Source organism: Battus philenor, unplaced genomic scaffold (genome assembly GCF_028537555.1).
Source record: "Battus philenor isolate CCGP_79_NKW_IND1 unplaced genomic scaffold, ilBatPhil1.0.hap1 SCAF_18, whole genome shotgun sequence".
Classification (NCBI taxonomy): Eukaryota; Metazoa; Arthropoda; class Insecta; order Lepidoptera; family Papilionidae; genus Battus; species Battus philenor.
In genome coordinates, this window is record NW_027181680.1 from 2962876 (window position 1) to 2980541 (window position 17666).

At 37.3% G+C, this 17666-nt stretch overlaps 1 protein-coding gene across 1 annotated transcript in view; it reads left to right on the forward strand.

Moving 5' to 3' along the window:
- The window catches only part of LOC137920174 (uncharacterized), a 60204-nt gene that overhangs the window by 2121 nt on the left and 40417 nt on the right, over positions 1–17666 (forward strand). The window contains exons 2-3 of the mRNA XM_068763432.1: positions 380–529; positions 3240–3313. Coding sequence (XP_068619533.1) covers positions 3265–3313 — 49 coding nt within the window. The 5' untranslated portion in view covers positions 380–529; positions 3240–3264. The remainder of the gene's footprint in view (positions 1–379; positions 530–3239; positions 3314–17666) is intronic.

Consider the following 17666-nt stretch of genomic DNA (forward strand, 5'->3'; position numbering starts at 1 on the left):
AATTCTTTGAGATAGTGGTTTAGTTAATACTGATCAGCATTTGAATTTTAAGACAATCATCATCATTTCACTCCACCTCTACACTTCCTTAAACCTGAGAAGCCCCATAAAAATAATATTATTTTTCATATAATAACACATAAATGCTAAGGGAATTCGGGTACATCGCGAGGTGCAGGTTCAGCCCCATTGATATAATATTACATTTCATTTAAAATTGTTCTATGTAATAGAAAAATAAGTATTTTTAACTTACAACAATATTTATGCCTTAATTAAATATGGTAATGGAGTTATAGTAGGGGCCTTGCCAGGACCACCAGGTGGTCCTCTCTGCGAACATTAACAACTAAAAAGTTAATCGAGTGTGTTTGTTCAGTGTCTTAGTGTTTCCACCTGTCAGCAACTACCGAAGGTTCCTCATCCACCGCTGCGTCGAGCGTCTAGGAAGACCAGACCTCGCCACCTTCTCCATCGGCGTCAGTGACGAGCGCCGCACCGTTGTCTGCTACCGCCATCGCCTCCTGAGGTCAGTCACCGCTATACATCATCATAGCAGCCGATAGACGTTTACTGTAAGGCATGGATGCACAGACCGCGGGTCGCCGGTTGAATACTGGTGGCTCGCCAAAAATAATACACTCGTACATTGTAAAAATATTGAATTCTATTCCAGAGTAAAACCAAAAAAAAAAACAACCTATACTTCTGGCGGCCGGCCCGCCATCAGTTCATGATTTACCCGAGTGGCCACTAGTCTTAATAAGTCTGTGCAACCATGCTGTAGGGCATAGGCCCAAAAATCGCCATAATCACCGGTATTGTTCTACCAGCATCCAGCGACATCCCCTGATCTTGACTGTCGTCAGTCCACTTAGTAATCACCTAACCATCACTCACGACGCCTCTACCGGCTCGTGGTCGCTATTCAAGAACTTTTCACCCAAGCTAGCCAGACAGCTAAGGGCTGTCAGTTGCAGGATCGATGTGATTCTCCCACTGCCGCTTCGCACGAGTAACTCTTTCAAAGTCGTCGTAAATTTTGGTTCTTACACGAATCTCCTCATTTCGAAGCCCCGTGCATATGCCTTATAATCGCTATTGACTCTGCATTTTACATCACACAGAAAATAAAAAGAAATTAGATGATATGGAAAACCCATCTTTTGTCTAAAAAGATAGGTTTTCCGTAGGGTATCCTATTTTTGTTATTCCGCCAGATCTTGTACGGCACATAGATTACGTAAAATTGCACAACAAACATTCCAAAATTGGTTACGATTTTCTGTAGTGAACGATACGACGCAAGGAGTTATTAAAGCATAAAGTACAAAGGGTGGTCTTATTGTAAACAGTTGATTTATTCCATGCAACCATTGGATGTACTTTAATAATGAGGAACAATGGAGTGGGTAGTTATCAAATATGTTCGAAATGGACAATATCTACATGTTTCATTATTTGTAATATATTTATCAATAAAAAACTGCATAATAGTATATATAACATGAGCAGAAGTATATATTATCATCAACATTAAAACCATAGGATGTTGTCTCATAGGCCATAGATTTCAAATAGGACCGATAGAAAGCGACCTGCATCCAACAACTTTCTTCCTTTGAAGTTATTGAAGTCTTTGTTGGTATTAACCTGTCAACTGTCTATGGACATATCTGTCCGAACTCTAGGGTGCGTACGGGTTAGATCTGCCCGAAATAAAGTAGGCTGCATTATACCGAATCACCTTAAAAATACAGTTTAAAATCGCTTGCTCTGGCTGTATTACAGATCACAGGATCATAAACAATAATATTTCATTTATCATTTAATAAAATTCGTTCCCGACTCGGGTAAGCGCTATGTTGAGGCAAGCGAAGGGTTAAGTTTGGTCACTATTAATTTATTCATTTTTTACTTGAACGCATCGTTAGTGCATGTAGTGGAAAAATTGAACGCTCCGAGTACCATAACTATTGAAGAAATGATTATACGAATAGTCCAAGAGATTCATATCAAGTTTGGAGCCTGTTATTTGGAATATCTGCACCTTCGAAATAAATTAGATATTCATTTGAAATATCGCGTAACTGTTGAATATTGTACTGAAAATAAAACAAAGTGTAATTGCTTACATTGGTCTTTAAATGCGCTTAGATTTCGAATGCGACTTGTTGCCCCGTCGGAGGCGACGTCGCGACTGAAATACCCGCACGAATGACGAAGCTATCGCTGCTCCCCCGCTACCCCTTAACCGCCACGGAATAATTTGAAATTCGAATTCTGCCACCGGACATCCCCTATACAATAACGTACATACATATATACAGTCGGTAGTAGTAGTATCGATGTTCTGTTGGCCACGCACCGTTGCCTCCAAATAATTGGTCTAGCCAACTACAATGCTGTTAGTATTTAATTATTGAATGCAGAACATTTCGTGGCATCAAACAATCGATCATATTTGCTTTCTACTGCGTTCCGTTGCACTAACGAACAGTTAGTTATATTTTTAATTATATATTTTTTTGGTACTGTATCCTCATCCCCTCTGAACATAAACTGACTTTTGTTTACAGATAAGAATCGCAAATGATCAGGTAATTAAGTGAAGAAACATTAAAGTAGGCAATTCGCGTAATTAATACGTTGAAATTTCGCTGCTCAATTACAATTACATTTTAAACATGTTGTAGTATTGCTACATAAAAAACATATTTATAGTGATTTAAGATCTAATTCAATACACTCAGTATACGACCTTTTTAACAGAATAACACTATATTAACGATTTTTTCTCTCTCGTGGGTGCAACGAAAGGGTTATGCCTACTGGTTTTAAACCTCACGGTTCTCTTTGACGCCTTTTGTTAATACTACAGGAATGCCTTCACATACTGCCGTAGTTTCGACGAGGGGAGGGGAAGGTAGTGCTAGGACATACTTATGGGAGATCATTTCGAATCCGCCAAAGGTCCTTGTCATGAGGGTTGGAGAAGGGCGCGGTAACCCCCTTCGACGTCCTGGCCGACGGCTCGGGTGCAGAGCTTAAATGTTCTTTCTCCCTCCGAAAAACGTTTAGTGCGGTTTGAAGGGATTTTAACCGTGTATGAAGAAAAGAGATGGAGGGGGAGATGGGGGGGTTAGGTTAGGTTCATTCAAATTAGACGCACGCTCTCCAAAATGTCTGTAGAAAATACATGTTTCAAATAGTTACGTAAATATAAACTTTTGTTCCAGTGATGAAGCTTGCGCACGCCCAGCCATGGGACTGACAGTGGGCAACCGCGACGATGCGGCCCCCACCGACACAAGTAAGTTCTATTTTTAAGGTTTTACGACCTGGCGTTGGTACCTCAACTAGCTTTAATTATTTCGTTACTATAATACTAATATTTCGAACTATTTACCGTAATAGATATTGTACTATTAAAAGTTATATGTCTATCGCAGTACATGATAAAAATATATAAATAAAAAAATATTTTATAGTGATCGGATTTTTTTCTTTTTTTTATCGGACTATTTTACAGGCGAGAGCGCCTAGTCTAAGACCTCTTTTAAAATAGCGATAGCCTCATGGGCTCTGGCGAAGCGTCAGGTCGAGTCCTGCTGCTCTACATGTTACTATTTTACCGGATTGGATGGCCTTCGAGCTTTTTCGGTTCGATGAACGCTCCATGGAGTGACTAGGCTCGAGGCCCCCCATGAGGGAACCTCTGCCTGGGCTGCCACTCTTCGATAATGCTCTCTTAACATTCCGACACCAGAGAGTCAAACCTTTGCTTCGGATCGGTTGATATTACCTGGCTAATATCACTACAACCACTCGGGAATAATGAATATATAATAACCAAATTATATGCCTCTTGCTCATGTCGTCTTTTAAGTTTTGCGATATAATGATTGCTATTTAATGATTAATTTTTATTTATACAGTTTCATTCATAGGTGTAAAGTTTTTACAGCTATTTTCAATTACACTATAAAGTGATCACTTTGAAATATGTTACATTTGTTGTTATTGAAATGCGACAGTCTCGTAACTTCCTGCAATAAAAAGTCTGCATTTCCATATAGTAAATAATAATTAATTTTAATATTTAGTAATACGAATTTTAAAAGGCTTTTACCTAATATGTTATTATTACGTTATTATTTCTAAAACTATTGATTTTTGGATACGATATGTCATACATTAATTGACAGCAAGCTAACAATACATTCTCTTTGAAGCTGTTTACAGGTGTAATCAAACCCCGCATAGATTAGCTCTAGTAGAAAATGTACTAAATATAATTCTAGTAGGAAGAAAAAACAGTCTCAAAACACTACAATATTATATACGTTGTGCCGTTTAGAGAGAAGAAAAATATATAGTTATATTTAATAAAAATTGGTAGTTGGCAACAGAAAGGCACACAAAGAAGAATATATATGTGTTTAATTATCTAAGGGTAGTGGGCAGAAGGCCTGGTCTAATTTTGCACCGCAGTTCGGTACTCCCCTGATGGTGGTGGTAGGCAGCTGCACGATCTCCCAGGACTGATCAGGCGGCTGCAAGTCGAGAGCAGGGAGCGCCGGTAGGTAGCAGGATGTGATGGTTCCGGTGAAAGTTGATATGAATTTCAACAGTGTAAAACTTGCAGTCTAAAACTTGCAGTGTAAAACTTGCAGTCTAAAACTTGTAGTATAAACTTTGCAGTATGAGACTCGCAGTGTAAACCTTGCAGTGTAATCTTTGCAGCATAAAACTTGGAGTCTGAAACTCGCAGTATAAAAGTCGCAGTATAAAACTTGCAGTGTAAAACTTGCAGTATAAAAGTCGTAGTATAAAAATCGCACCTGTGAACAAATGTCACAGTTATGATATACATATATAAGTATATGTACAATTTGCTCCGCTGACAGTAAACCCGGAGATGGCTTGCGATGATGGAAGGGCAGAAACCGAAAGCAGTTGATGTGATTGTTTACTGTCAGAACGGAGTTACAAAATGTAAAGCATGTAAAACAATAATAGAAGAGATAAACAAATAAACAAATTGAAAAGTAATAATGAATACATAATGATGGAACTATGGACACAGACAAAATGTTGAGCTCTAACTTATAGATAAATGCTACTTAATAATGATGTCTTCATAATATTTGTTCAACACTTACCCCTTGGGGTGCGAGACGATGTAAAGGTTGTGGCGTGAACTAAATGATGCCCGGAGAATGAATAGGACCAAGGCGTGAATTTATAACGTAAATTCTAATTGGCCCCGGCGCGTATGAAGACACATAGCTGGTGAACGCAACCGACACAAGGAGTGTGCGTCGGTGCGTGAGACGACACCTAGCTAGTGAACGCGACCGAGGCCAGGATCCTTCTGCCGAGCACTGTAAACTCTGCGTGCTGGTGCGCGGGCGCATTGGAATTTTTGTTATAAAAACAAAGATCCGTTAAACCAATAGCATGCTCCCACGACCCCACGCCACTTGAGACGTACCGTTACCCGCTAAGGGTTGAACAATTTTTTGCTGTATTGCGATTTATGAGACGTTTCTCGTGATTATATTTTTTGGGTTAAAATTTTAACTAAGATTTATGGGACGTTAACTTGCAACGTTACAACGTATACCATTTTGTCCTTGATTGTACCTCTATTGTATACTAGTATGTTACAATACAATTATGACCGCCTGTGGTACATGTCAGTGCGAAAGTGTTAATTATTACGCTACACTTGTTCACAACACACATCGACTATAATGTCAAGCTTCCAGTTAGCGATGGATTTGAATAAATAATGCAAGTGGAACGTACGGAAACGTTCATAATTGTATATAAGGAAACCCAAATGCATGGGTATAGTCGCGTACGTTGTTGCGTTAAGTTTTACATAATTTTACTGCTTCATAATCTACTAATTTTAATGAAACCACTACACGTGTTATGCTGGCGGTATATCAAGATAATTGTTCTTTGTATTTATTAATCTGTACAGTGTATGTAATCGTAAAATTTCAATTATGCAAGTGAAAAATTGTTGGTTGTGAAATGTCTACACAACTGTACCTATATTGCGAAATATTTTGACGTATTCGATTGTAAATTTTGCTCATTGATTAAATCTCATATCGCGAATTAAACACGTTAGAAAATTTTATAAAAATATTGTAAAATTTATAGTTATTTTTTTTATATAATTACGTTCCATATTGCATTAATATTAATCGAAACTTGTCTTTGTTAATATATAAACTTAAAGAAAAGAGGTTTAAATATTCGAATTATAATTTATTTGCACCGGAACTTTAAAATAGATTAAGTAACAGCAGTGGTGGCCCAGCGGTTAAGGACTAGGACTTGAAAATGTCGCGGGTTCGATTGCCGAAATACAATTCTATATAATTCATACATTATGTATTAATTATATACGATTGTCACTGCTCACAGACAAGTTTCCAGAGGATGTGCAGCACATTGCGATCGTCAACACGCCTGCCAAGCAAGGCGATTATGTATATATTCCTCCAAAATATCTTTTAGGGTAGGGATGAGCAACCCGCGGCCCGCGGGCCGCATGCGGCCCTCGAGGCAAGTAAATTTTAATTTATTCTTGTATTTAAAAAAAAATGCTAGAATCAAGGCTTTAAAGATAATAAAAGTGTCTAATTAGTTGTAAATCGGTTGTTTACGAACATAAATTACGTTTATAACATAGTTTGAACCTTGAATATATACTTTTTTTTTTTTCATGGCCCACTGTTTTTGAAACTGCGGCCCTCCGACCAAAAAAGGTTACTCACCCCTGTTTTAGGGAGACCTATGCCTTGCTGTGGCCGTCCACAGGCTGAAACGATGAAGTAAGTATATTGTGATCGTAGTATTGTTTTTTTTTTATTTATTTAGGTAGCTCAAAGCAAACAATAACAAAAAATGAATGACGTATTGACTTTAATAGATAAACCAATTGCGATCTTCCGCAGTTTTAAAGTTGCTTATATAATACTTGTCGTCTTATTTATTTTTAAAAAAGAAAATATTGCAAATTAAGTAGATAAGGCTCTTATTCACTTAATTTGTGATGATTTTTTTACCCTAAGGTTGTTGCGATAAAACTAAACTTGCGAGAAATGCTTCAACTACAAAACAGATCCATGTATACCTTCAGGTAGATAGGGGTCTCCATATAGCGGTGGCACTGCTTCTTTAGTGGGCGTTTTAGGGTTTATATATTTAAAACGAAAATAAATATGTGAAATGGGCAAAAGATTACAAATGGCGGTTTTATTATCGATTTCCTTCAGGTAACGTTTATACGTTTATTTTTATTAAAAAAAATATCTATACTCCATAAGTTCATCATCATCATTATAGCCGCAGGATGACCACAGCTGTACATAGGCCTCTATAAATTTTCAATAGGGTCGGTTTGAAGCGGTTTGCATCCAGCGTATGCCGTCGACCTTAACCAGTTCTGTCTACCTTATGATTAAATGACATACGCTGCGCTCGTTGGTTCCTGGTCTCCATTTCAGGCCCCAAGCAGCAAATTCCACTGGACTCTATTGGTTACTTTATTGTACTCTATGGATGTCCTCATTACTTTACGGTACTCTTTGGATGTCCTCATATGTATGTCCTAGTTTGATATCATAAAAAAGCCTGAAATAATAAAGGTATTTAAATAAACGTAAATAATATTGAATTCAGATCATATCATTAATGGTCTTAAATCCAGGTCAAGTTTAACATTAAATTTATGTATAGAGCGGGCGTGTATTCCGAAATATTCCGTCTATCAATTCGTCCTTCACAATGTCGAACGGCGCAGAGATACAGTAATGACATAATGTCGAATGACGCAAGCGGTCGCGGGTCGGTTGTGTGTTATGTGGGACGTTGAGAGTGAAAGTGGTACGCCAATCGCCGTCCAGCCGGCAGGGCCGGGCCGTAATGAGGAAACGGGCCCAATCGACCCTCATAATAACACGTTCAGATGTTTGCACTGCACTTTACGTCCAGTCGTGATAGCACACTTCATAGAATAGCGTTCGCACAGGTCTTGATAAAGACTAACTTAACGTCGTATATTCGACCCTGATAGGCGCACATAGTAAAAATACATACGCACGCACACACTCGCACATACATGTGCACACAAATACATGCGTGGTTTTGGTGTAAGAACTTTAAAGGGTTGAATTTATAGCTTTGTCAGAAAAAAACTAGAAGATACGCGCGCAACTCACACGAACGCGCTCGCGCCACGCAAACATACAAGAAAACCAACGCAGAAAAAATTTAAATAAAAACCGACTATGATATATCTATTTATTCGTTAATTTCGTGAAACATTAATAACGTATTTTTTACTTTTTTTGTACGGAGAGTAACAAAAAACCACTATCCATCCAATTCAGATTAGTGTATGTTACTTCGTTTTGATATTATTTAGTTAAAATATTACGGTTGGTTTACGATGTTTCCTTGGTGTCAATTCTCCGCCTCCTTGCGCGGTATTCCCACTACTAAGGATCATGATCCTTTTAAGAAAATTTGTGGCGTAGTATGTTACGTCATCTATTCTGGTCTTCAACGGTGGATATAGCTTCAGCTATCCTGGTATCGAGCCTGGTTTGGACTTGATCGGACAAGAGCATAGAGATGCGACTTTTTAGTCGCCCTCGATCTAACTTTAAGTTATCAAAAGTTTTTCCTAGCTGTTATAAGACTTTTTAAAATATTCTAGAAAGTTCTTGAACTACGTAACGATATTAAAGAGGAATGTTCCAGTGCATTACGAAGTTAGGCAGGCCACCACGCCCAACGAGATCAGGAAGACATTAGCAGATAGCGGTCAATCAACATCTGTACTACTCACCCGGTAAGGTTTCTTCGATCGATGCCGGAGGAATTCTTATAATTAAATCAATCGCTTAACAAGCGAGCTCATAAGGCCAATAAGGTTAAATTCTTTGAATCATTAGAAGCTAAATCTTATTATAGACAGTGTTAAGTATCAACAGAAAATTAAATATTTTCACGGTAATGTGCTTCTAACTTAATTTTAATTCACATCGAAGAAATTACAAGAATCGAAAATTAAATTTTTTTAAATCAAATCCGTGTAAATCGAAAAGCTTGCAGAAAATGCATAATTTTGCTATTTAATAGTTGTGATTTTTTCAATATTTTTAGGTGTACGCAGAAATAAAAATAAAATGCATTGACAAGTTAAAATATTTAATATATTACGGCTTTAATCACAGCCGTTAATTTATAATGGTCTAAACTATGCACTCACTTGTAATTTAAGAAATATAGAAAATTAAACCTTTCTGAAACTGTGAAACATTCACTCAAATACAATTTTCCGTAGATAAAACTTTAATTTTATGCGAAGAAATACAGACACAATGTGCGTGTGCAGCAAGTCAGCACATAAGCTCGGGATTCCCCGTGAAATATTTACACAGCACACGTGTTCAATCACAGTAATATTTAGTAGAGTGCGATAAAAACAAAAATAACTTACTTGGAAAACCGTGTAAAAGCGAAAACGTGTAAAACAAGTATCGTGTAAACCGGGGGATAAGTGTACATCCACTATTCCTAGTGTTACTAGTAGTGGTTTATGGTAACACGTGGTCTCCCAGATTCTACCTAATCGACAAGCATACAATTAAATTAAAAATATCTTTATTCAATTAGGAATAAACATGGGCTTTGGAATTGTCGATTATTTTGACATAAGTAAAGCTACTATTGACTCGAAACGCTGAAACTGTACAGTTGCTCTTTTAAATGAAATAAGAAAAAATCATGTGTACATTAATATCAGCAATGTAAATAAAACCAGGTTCCACATGTTTGGATCGTCTAAAAACTATTGAAAGTTGTAATGGGATTTATTTACTAATATACTTTAAATTTTTGATTTAAAGCTTCGAAACAGGAGGTCTAAGATAATTTGCAGACTTTTATTGTAAATGCGTACACCCGTGCCAATAAAAGATTTGTTAACTTTTTGAAGACTAAGTCGACCAATAAGCCTATGCTAGATATCTGTAAGGAATCGATTCAAAGATAATGAAGGTAGAGGAACGAAAGTAACCGATGTACCTGATTTGCAAATTGCAGAGACAGTGGGCATGCCTCATGGCGTGTAGAACGGATTACCGCTGAGGCATGAATTGTGGAATGGAAACTACGGGCAAGTGTAACAAAGGACGTTCACTCACAAAGTGGTCAAGTCTTTGGTCGTCGAAAGACGTTAGATGCAGGCTGCTTCCGAACGATCCTTAAGGAAATTTTCGCACATACGCTGCAGATCAACACTAAGCGCTACTCCCACATCAACAGCCACCTGCACTTGCGACATGTGTCTCACGACACCGCGTTCGTCACTATGGAACAAAATATTACACACCACACAGCACGTACCGTTTTCGGTGCGGTGCACTTTGTTGCACGATTACCACCGCATGTGCGTAAGTGGCTAAATATTGGTCCGGCGTTGTATTTCTGAAATCGAATCCGCGACCTTCGATTTCAAGTCTCAGTCCTCTACCACTAGGTTACTACTAAAGTGTATATGTATATATAACATTTGAGAGTATAATATAAAACTATGTTATTTATGGTTACGAAGAAATAAATATATCTGTAAGACAGCGTGTCGGTTTCTTATGCTCGTAATATAATTCAACGATCGATACAAGATTTATTAACTGTATCCGTTTATTTCCGTGAACTACGACGTAACGTTGGATGAAGGAAGGAGATGTAATGGGTGTGTCTCGATGTCTAAGCTTACGTACCAATATAAAAGCATAATATTGCATTATATATAAAATGCAGTTAACATTTTTTGCAAAAAAATCTACGTCGCTTATATATTTATAAAAAGGTAAAATTCATTTATTCAACATCGGAACTCTTATTGATCATTAACTTATGTTATTTTTTTATTTGTTTTATTTTTAACTCTACTCTGCTGCTCAAGGTTGATTATAAGAAACGAATACGGTGGGTCCGGAACGATATTAGTCCAGTTTTTGGCAAAAAATATTCCAAGAACTAATGCAGTGTGACATCGATCAATCGAGACTTTTAAAGTGGTTTAGACTGAAACAAATATTAATCTTATTATTGACAAACACAATATTGGTAAATGTTATAGACAGCCCTACCAACCAAGAAAATCAAAATTATCTGCCTTCATCGTACCGTTTCTGCTGTGAGTGGTAAGGTGAAAAGAAACAGCAAAATCAACAACAGAAAAAATAAAATGGTAGTGGGCAGAAGGCCTGGTCTGGTCTTATTTTATACCGTAGGTCGGTACTCCTCTGATAGTAGTGGTAAGCAGCTGCAGGATCTCCCAGGACTGGCCAGGCGACAGCAAGTCGAAACGAGGGGCACCAGTAGTAGAATATGTTCGTGCTGGTGCGAGGTACGAATAGATTCAACCTCAATGACCAAAGGTTATTTTAAAACTCGCTCCCGGGAGTTTTAAATAAGAATTTTATGTTGCTTTTTGATCGCAGTAGTATATAGGTCACGCTTATGATGATAGTATACATTATGTATATTTAAAAGTAAGCTTTCATTTCTTTTCTTTTTTTCCAAGTGTATGTCTTTCGTTACAATGGGTTATATTGGTATTTTTCAAGTCAGGCGATAGAAATCTGCAAGACGTGTGTTTCTCACGCTCGCCACAGGGACAGGTCTTGCAATGCCTGTATTCAGCGACTTGTCGCAACCCTCATTATATCGTCAGTCCAACTAGTGAAGGAAAGGTAATAAGGTATGGAAGGGAACGGAAGAGAATGAGAAGGACAAAAGAGGAACGAATGAAAGATGTTAAGAAGAACAAAAGAGGAACGAATGAAAGATCTTAAGAAGGACAAATTCAATATATCCGTAACCGTTTAATTTCGTAGTCATTGTTTTTTGAGAGCCTATTGTAGAATTATTTAATATAAAACTTAAGAACGTGATGTGATTAGCATATATTAATTTTATCAACGTGTTTAATACGTCAATAATTTTGCAACGTTAAAATTTTTAATTAGCTCGTTTATTTTCAACAGAGTAATGTACACTACAGACATGATTACGTTTTAAAATATAAAGTACTTGCTGATACTTCATACCGCCTGTCTTACCTATGAATAATCAATTCGAAGATTAATAGATAAAAAAAGTTATTTCAGAAACTTTATTGCACATAGACGTTAGGTTTATTTACATGTGCGTAAATGTTATATGTTTTTTGTTTCGTCGTTGTCGTCGTTGTTAAAGCACATAGATATTTATGGGGGTATACCATTATCGCCACGGTTAACAAACGTATTGGCGATCCCAGTGGTGAATTATGGCACATAGAAGACGCTGCTGCCCATATTCTAGAACTTGTTATATGAGCAGTGGCAATCCTGTATAATCAATTCACAAAGTGTGAATTGTATAAAAGTACTAATTGATCCCGCAAACGTTTTTTTGCAAAAAAAATAAAGGTTTCAATTAACAAATAAAAAATAAGGGTTGATCGTAGAGGGGTGAAAATTTAGGGTTGTATGTATTTTTGTATGGTGTGTCACAAAAAATAAAAACAAAAAATTTTGTCTAAAAAATTAAAAAATGTAGAAATGGACCACCCTTAATATTTAGGGGGATGAAAAATAGATGTTGTCCTGATTGATTATTCTCCACCCTGGGCGATATGCACTCCAAGATTCACGGAAATAGGTCGAGCCGTTTCGGCGGAGTTCAATCACGCACACAGTGACACGAGAGTTTTATATATTAGATATCTCGGAAATCGAACCAGTGACCTACGATCGTATGTCTCTTTCTTCACTCGCCGGGCTACCAATTGAAATTGTCTACATAATTATTTTTTAGTTCACAGTGAATTTATCTTTGTCCAACGTTTTAAACGACCGGCGTTTGTGTTTCTTTTATATGGGACGTCTAAAGAAATAAATCTAAAACAATTCTTGAATATAAAATAATCCTTACTATTGTAAATATCATTTCAGCCCATAGACACCCACTTCAAGGCATAAGCTTATCTCAAATATATCTATAGAGGATATACCATAATCATCACCCTTGGCAGGCAGGTTGATGATCGCAATGTGCTGCTGTTCATCCTTTGAAAACTAGTACTCTTTGCAGAGGAAATCCTATACAATTAATGAACTAAATGTGATTTATATAAGTTTATATCCCGTGAAACGAATCGGCGACCTACCATCGCAAGTATCAATCCTTTATTGCTAGGCTACCTGTGGTCTATGCAAATATAAGGTAGGCCTGTTAAACAAAGGGCTTTCTACGACTGAAATAATGATTGAGAAATTTCAGCTGAAAAGAGCTCACGTACGAAACGCATTCGAATTGCAAAACATGTTAAACCGCGTCATACAATTGCGTTATTGATAATACTGCTATGACTTGTTTTCCTTTTCCGGAAAATCTACCTTGTATACTCATACATCTTCTAATATATAAAATTCTCGTGTCACGGTTTTCGAACTTGAACTCCTCTGAAACGACTTGACTGATTTTTACCAAATTTAATATGCGTATTCAGTAGGTCTGAGAATCGGCTACTATCTATTTTCTATACCCCTAAGTGATAAAGGTTGTTCACAAAAAAAATTTTTTGTTTTTATTTTTTTATGATACAGCATACAAGAATACATACAACCATAAATTTTCACCCCTCTACGATCAACCCTTATTTTTTATTTGTAAATTAAAATATCAATTTTTTTTTTGCAAAACACGTTTGCGGGATCAGCTAGTACTCTATATGATGAAAGTAGAATAAAATACATTAATAATGAATTTATATACAGTACCCAAATAATACACTTCAGTATTGTACATGGTTATACATAGAAGGTTCTAGAAAGTTATTTCAGTGTTGATTTAAGAATAAATTGCAAAAGTTGATTTTCCTTAAAAGGAACCAACACACGGTTATAAATTTAAAGTTAAACGTGTAATTAACATAATAATGATAATTTGTTTGAGCTCGTGTAATTGTGTAATGAGATATAAAAGGAGAAAAAGTTCAATTGTATTGCAAAATGTTATGCAATGTAGTATGCAAATCGAATATTTTTAAACACAGACACTATATTAGAATACTCAGTGCGTGAAGAAATAAATAAAATCAATTTCACAGTGACCTCTTAATATATGTGTAAGCCTGATGCTCGAAGACCTTAATTGAATTTCGCAACGGGTGCTCCTTAAAGTGAATATAGATAGTATAACATAACTATATCAAACGCCCATGTCGTGCCTTTTTTTTTCTCGTGGGTAAATCCTGCAAATATCCCTCCGCTGCGAGTGCAACGAAAGGATTATGTTGGAACTCCCACCGGCTAAAACACCACGGTCTTCTTGAACGGCTTTTGTTTAAAACTACGGGAACGCTTTCGCATACTATCGATGTTTCAACAGCGGTGGCCTAATACCTCCACTCCTTACTTGCGGCGGAACACCCCGAATCCGAAGCGAAGTGTAACACTCTCCGAAGTCCAGGTCTCCGACTGCGGGTGGGGAGCTCCGATATTGTTTCTCTCTCTCTCTCTCCCCAGCCTTCTTCTGCAACATTACTTTTTCGCAAATGTTTATACCAGCGCTCCATGACTGCTCGTTCTGTACCTTGACGAAGCCTGGCAACGCTAGGTCATTCCCAAATTGTACACTCCTCATGCGCGTGCTGAGATGTATCATCTTCGTTGGTGGCATGTCGTTGACAGTTCCCTGTCTATGCGACACAGATACTAAAGCATCCATACCCTGAAAGCACATGCACCATCAGAAAGGTTAGAGTACCGTACCGCCTGTTGGTCCAGTCTTCTAGGACCTAATGAATAGCCTCGACTGTGCTGATCCCTGTTCTTGGGTTGCATAATCGTTCTCTCCATCATCCTAATGGTAACTGTCGTGGTTGAGGATGGATGTATGGCTAATGGAATGAAAGAGAAAGACTGGGAAAATTGTAGAATGAAAGAAACAGTACGACAGATAAGATGATACATGAAAGAGAAGTATGATAATAATAAAAAATATGAATAAATTACTAGAAATAAAAAGTCCCTGTCCCACACGAGATAGGGGAACGAGAGGTGGTCCCAAACAGCGGGGACCATTAAAAATAAATAAATAATGGTAACTGTCGAGTGAAGGACGTTTGCGATACCACTTCCTCCAACAAGGTTCGATTGCAAGCCCATAGCTTCAAGTGCCTTTGATAAATTCAGACTTGTAGTCTGGTCTCAAGATCCCTTGGTGGAGATCATCGGAGATATGCCAACGTCAATAACAATTAACAGGCTTAATTCTTAGTCATTGACTCGTATATGTACCTGGAGCAAACAGTCAAGTAGGTAAATTCAAGCTTGACAAAGAAGTCAATCATAGAATCAGATTCGGCTGGTTAGCATCCGAAATTAAGAAACATTTTCTCGTCCAATATCATACGTAGTACAGGTTAGGTTGTACTGAGCAAGGTGAGAATTCCTGTATTGGTTTTTTTTTGTCTTTTTTTAAATTTGGAACAATCATGTCTATCGATATTAAGAAATTAATCCTTTCTCTAGTTCGGCCCATATTTTAAATTTTATAATTTTGTTAAATATTTTATAAAGGTTCGTTTGGAAAACAATTTAGAAAATGAAATAAAAACTTTAAAAATCTCTGAAAATATTTGACTTTTGGAACTGCGCATTTGACAGTTCGCTTTGAAGTTGCGCGTTCTGATAACTGAACCGGTCAGTATTTATAGGAAACATAATTAATTTACTATATATTTAATCAATAAATGTATCGATAGGCCTATAATTTCTGTAACTTTTATATTAAATACTTTTATAATCTGTTACAAATAAACTACCACTGTCCTATGAACGTAAAGGCATGAATTCTCTTCTTTGCCTAATACCGATCTATAGGCGACGTAAAGCGCGAGAGACAACATCCTTTGTAAGAGAAGAACCAATATTAAGCTACTTCCGCACATGCAGTGGTAGTCGTGCAACAAAGTGCACCGCCTGCCAGCCTGCTGATAAATGCGCATGCGGCAAACATTGCGAATTACACAACTGCCACCATTAAATCACTGCGGAAGTGGCTAAATATTGGTCCTTTTCTTACTTAGGATGGACTTCCGCAAAATAACACCTGATTCCATTAAATAGACAACATCCTTTCGTAGGGCTGTTCGCTCCATCCTTGGCTCTGTGGTCCACGCTGCCGTCCTAAACCACATGAACAACATCAACACTACACAGCTCTACTCGGGTAGAGCGGTTTATTATGTGCAAACGTCATCGTACAACTGGAATGCGTCTGTCCAGCTTCTGTTTTATTTTTAAATTCACGGACCCTTCCGCTTCGTGAATTCAGTTCCGATGAAGCTGTAAAAGCCCCCGGGGTAATTACATCAATTTCAACCGAAATCAAGGCGCGAGGGCTCCGCCCCTAGAACCGATCGGGACACGACCACGACCACTCTGACAAGAGTTCACGACTGAGAAGAAATGATACACGTGTAATAGTCTGCTTAAAGATATATTTTATAAACGAATAGTATAAGACGAAGCAGTCTCTGTATTTTTAATATTATTATATAATATATCGCTAACATATAAAGTTCTCCGTAACAATACAATTAAAATGTACTCGAGATAGCAGAAGTCTGTATTCACATTATTCTTACTCTAGAGAACTTCTCACGATGGTTTTGCAGAATACGTTATGAAACTGTAATATGTTATTACGGCAACCAAAACTACTGGAATTCGTCAAGGATGTTGCTAATGTATTAAAACAAGGAAATACCAAATCATTTTTATTCCCTTTAAAGTAATCCCTGTCCGATAAAACGCACTTTTAAAAACGCTTTTTCAAGTCCTTGAAAGTCTGAATAATCTTTATCCGGTACAGTCTTTAAGACCATCCTTCGATTCGGTTTTTATCTCATCAATCGTGACAAAATAGCGTCCCCGCATTGGCCTTTTCAGATTACTGAATAACCAGAAATCTCACGGATCCAAATCAAACTAATATAGTGGTTGCGGAACGATATCAATCAGTTTTTTTTTGTCTAAAACACGTGTAACTCGGAGATAATTAAACCTTTTGACAAACAGATGCTTAAAAAATGTTATTGACAGTCTTGCTGATCTAGAAAAAAAAATTACCTGCCATCATTATTATAAATTAGAAGTCATGGTCAGAATAAGCCATCTGATCGTCATCATTTCAACCGTAGGATGTTCACTTCTATATATAGTTCTTTCCCACATAAGGACCGATTGGAAGCGACCTATATCAATCTTTTTCCGGCGCCCTTAACAAGTTCATCCGTCCAACTTGTAGTTAAACTTTCAACGCTGTACCCCCTGTATGTGAGACTGAGATTTGTTATTTCTCCGGGATTTTTCACTGCTGCCGTGTATGTCTTCAAGTTCCTGGAATGGATAGAATTCGGCATCAACGTCAAAACGAATACATGATACGAAATTCAGTTTGACATGAACCTGTGATTTGCTGACGTTATTGTAATCATGACATTATTGGTGTAGAAATTCAACACGATGCTCGAAGACCTCGATTGAGTTTCGCAAAGGGTGGGTCTTAAA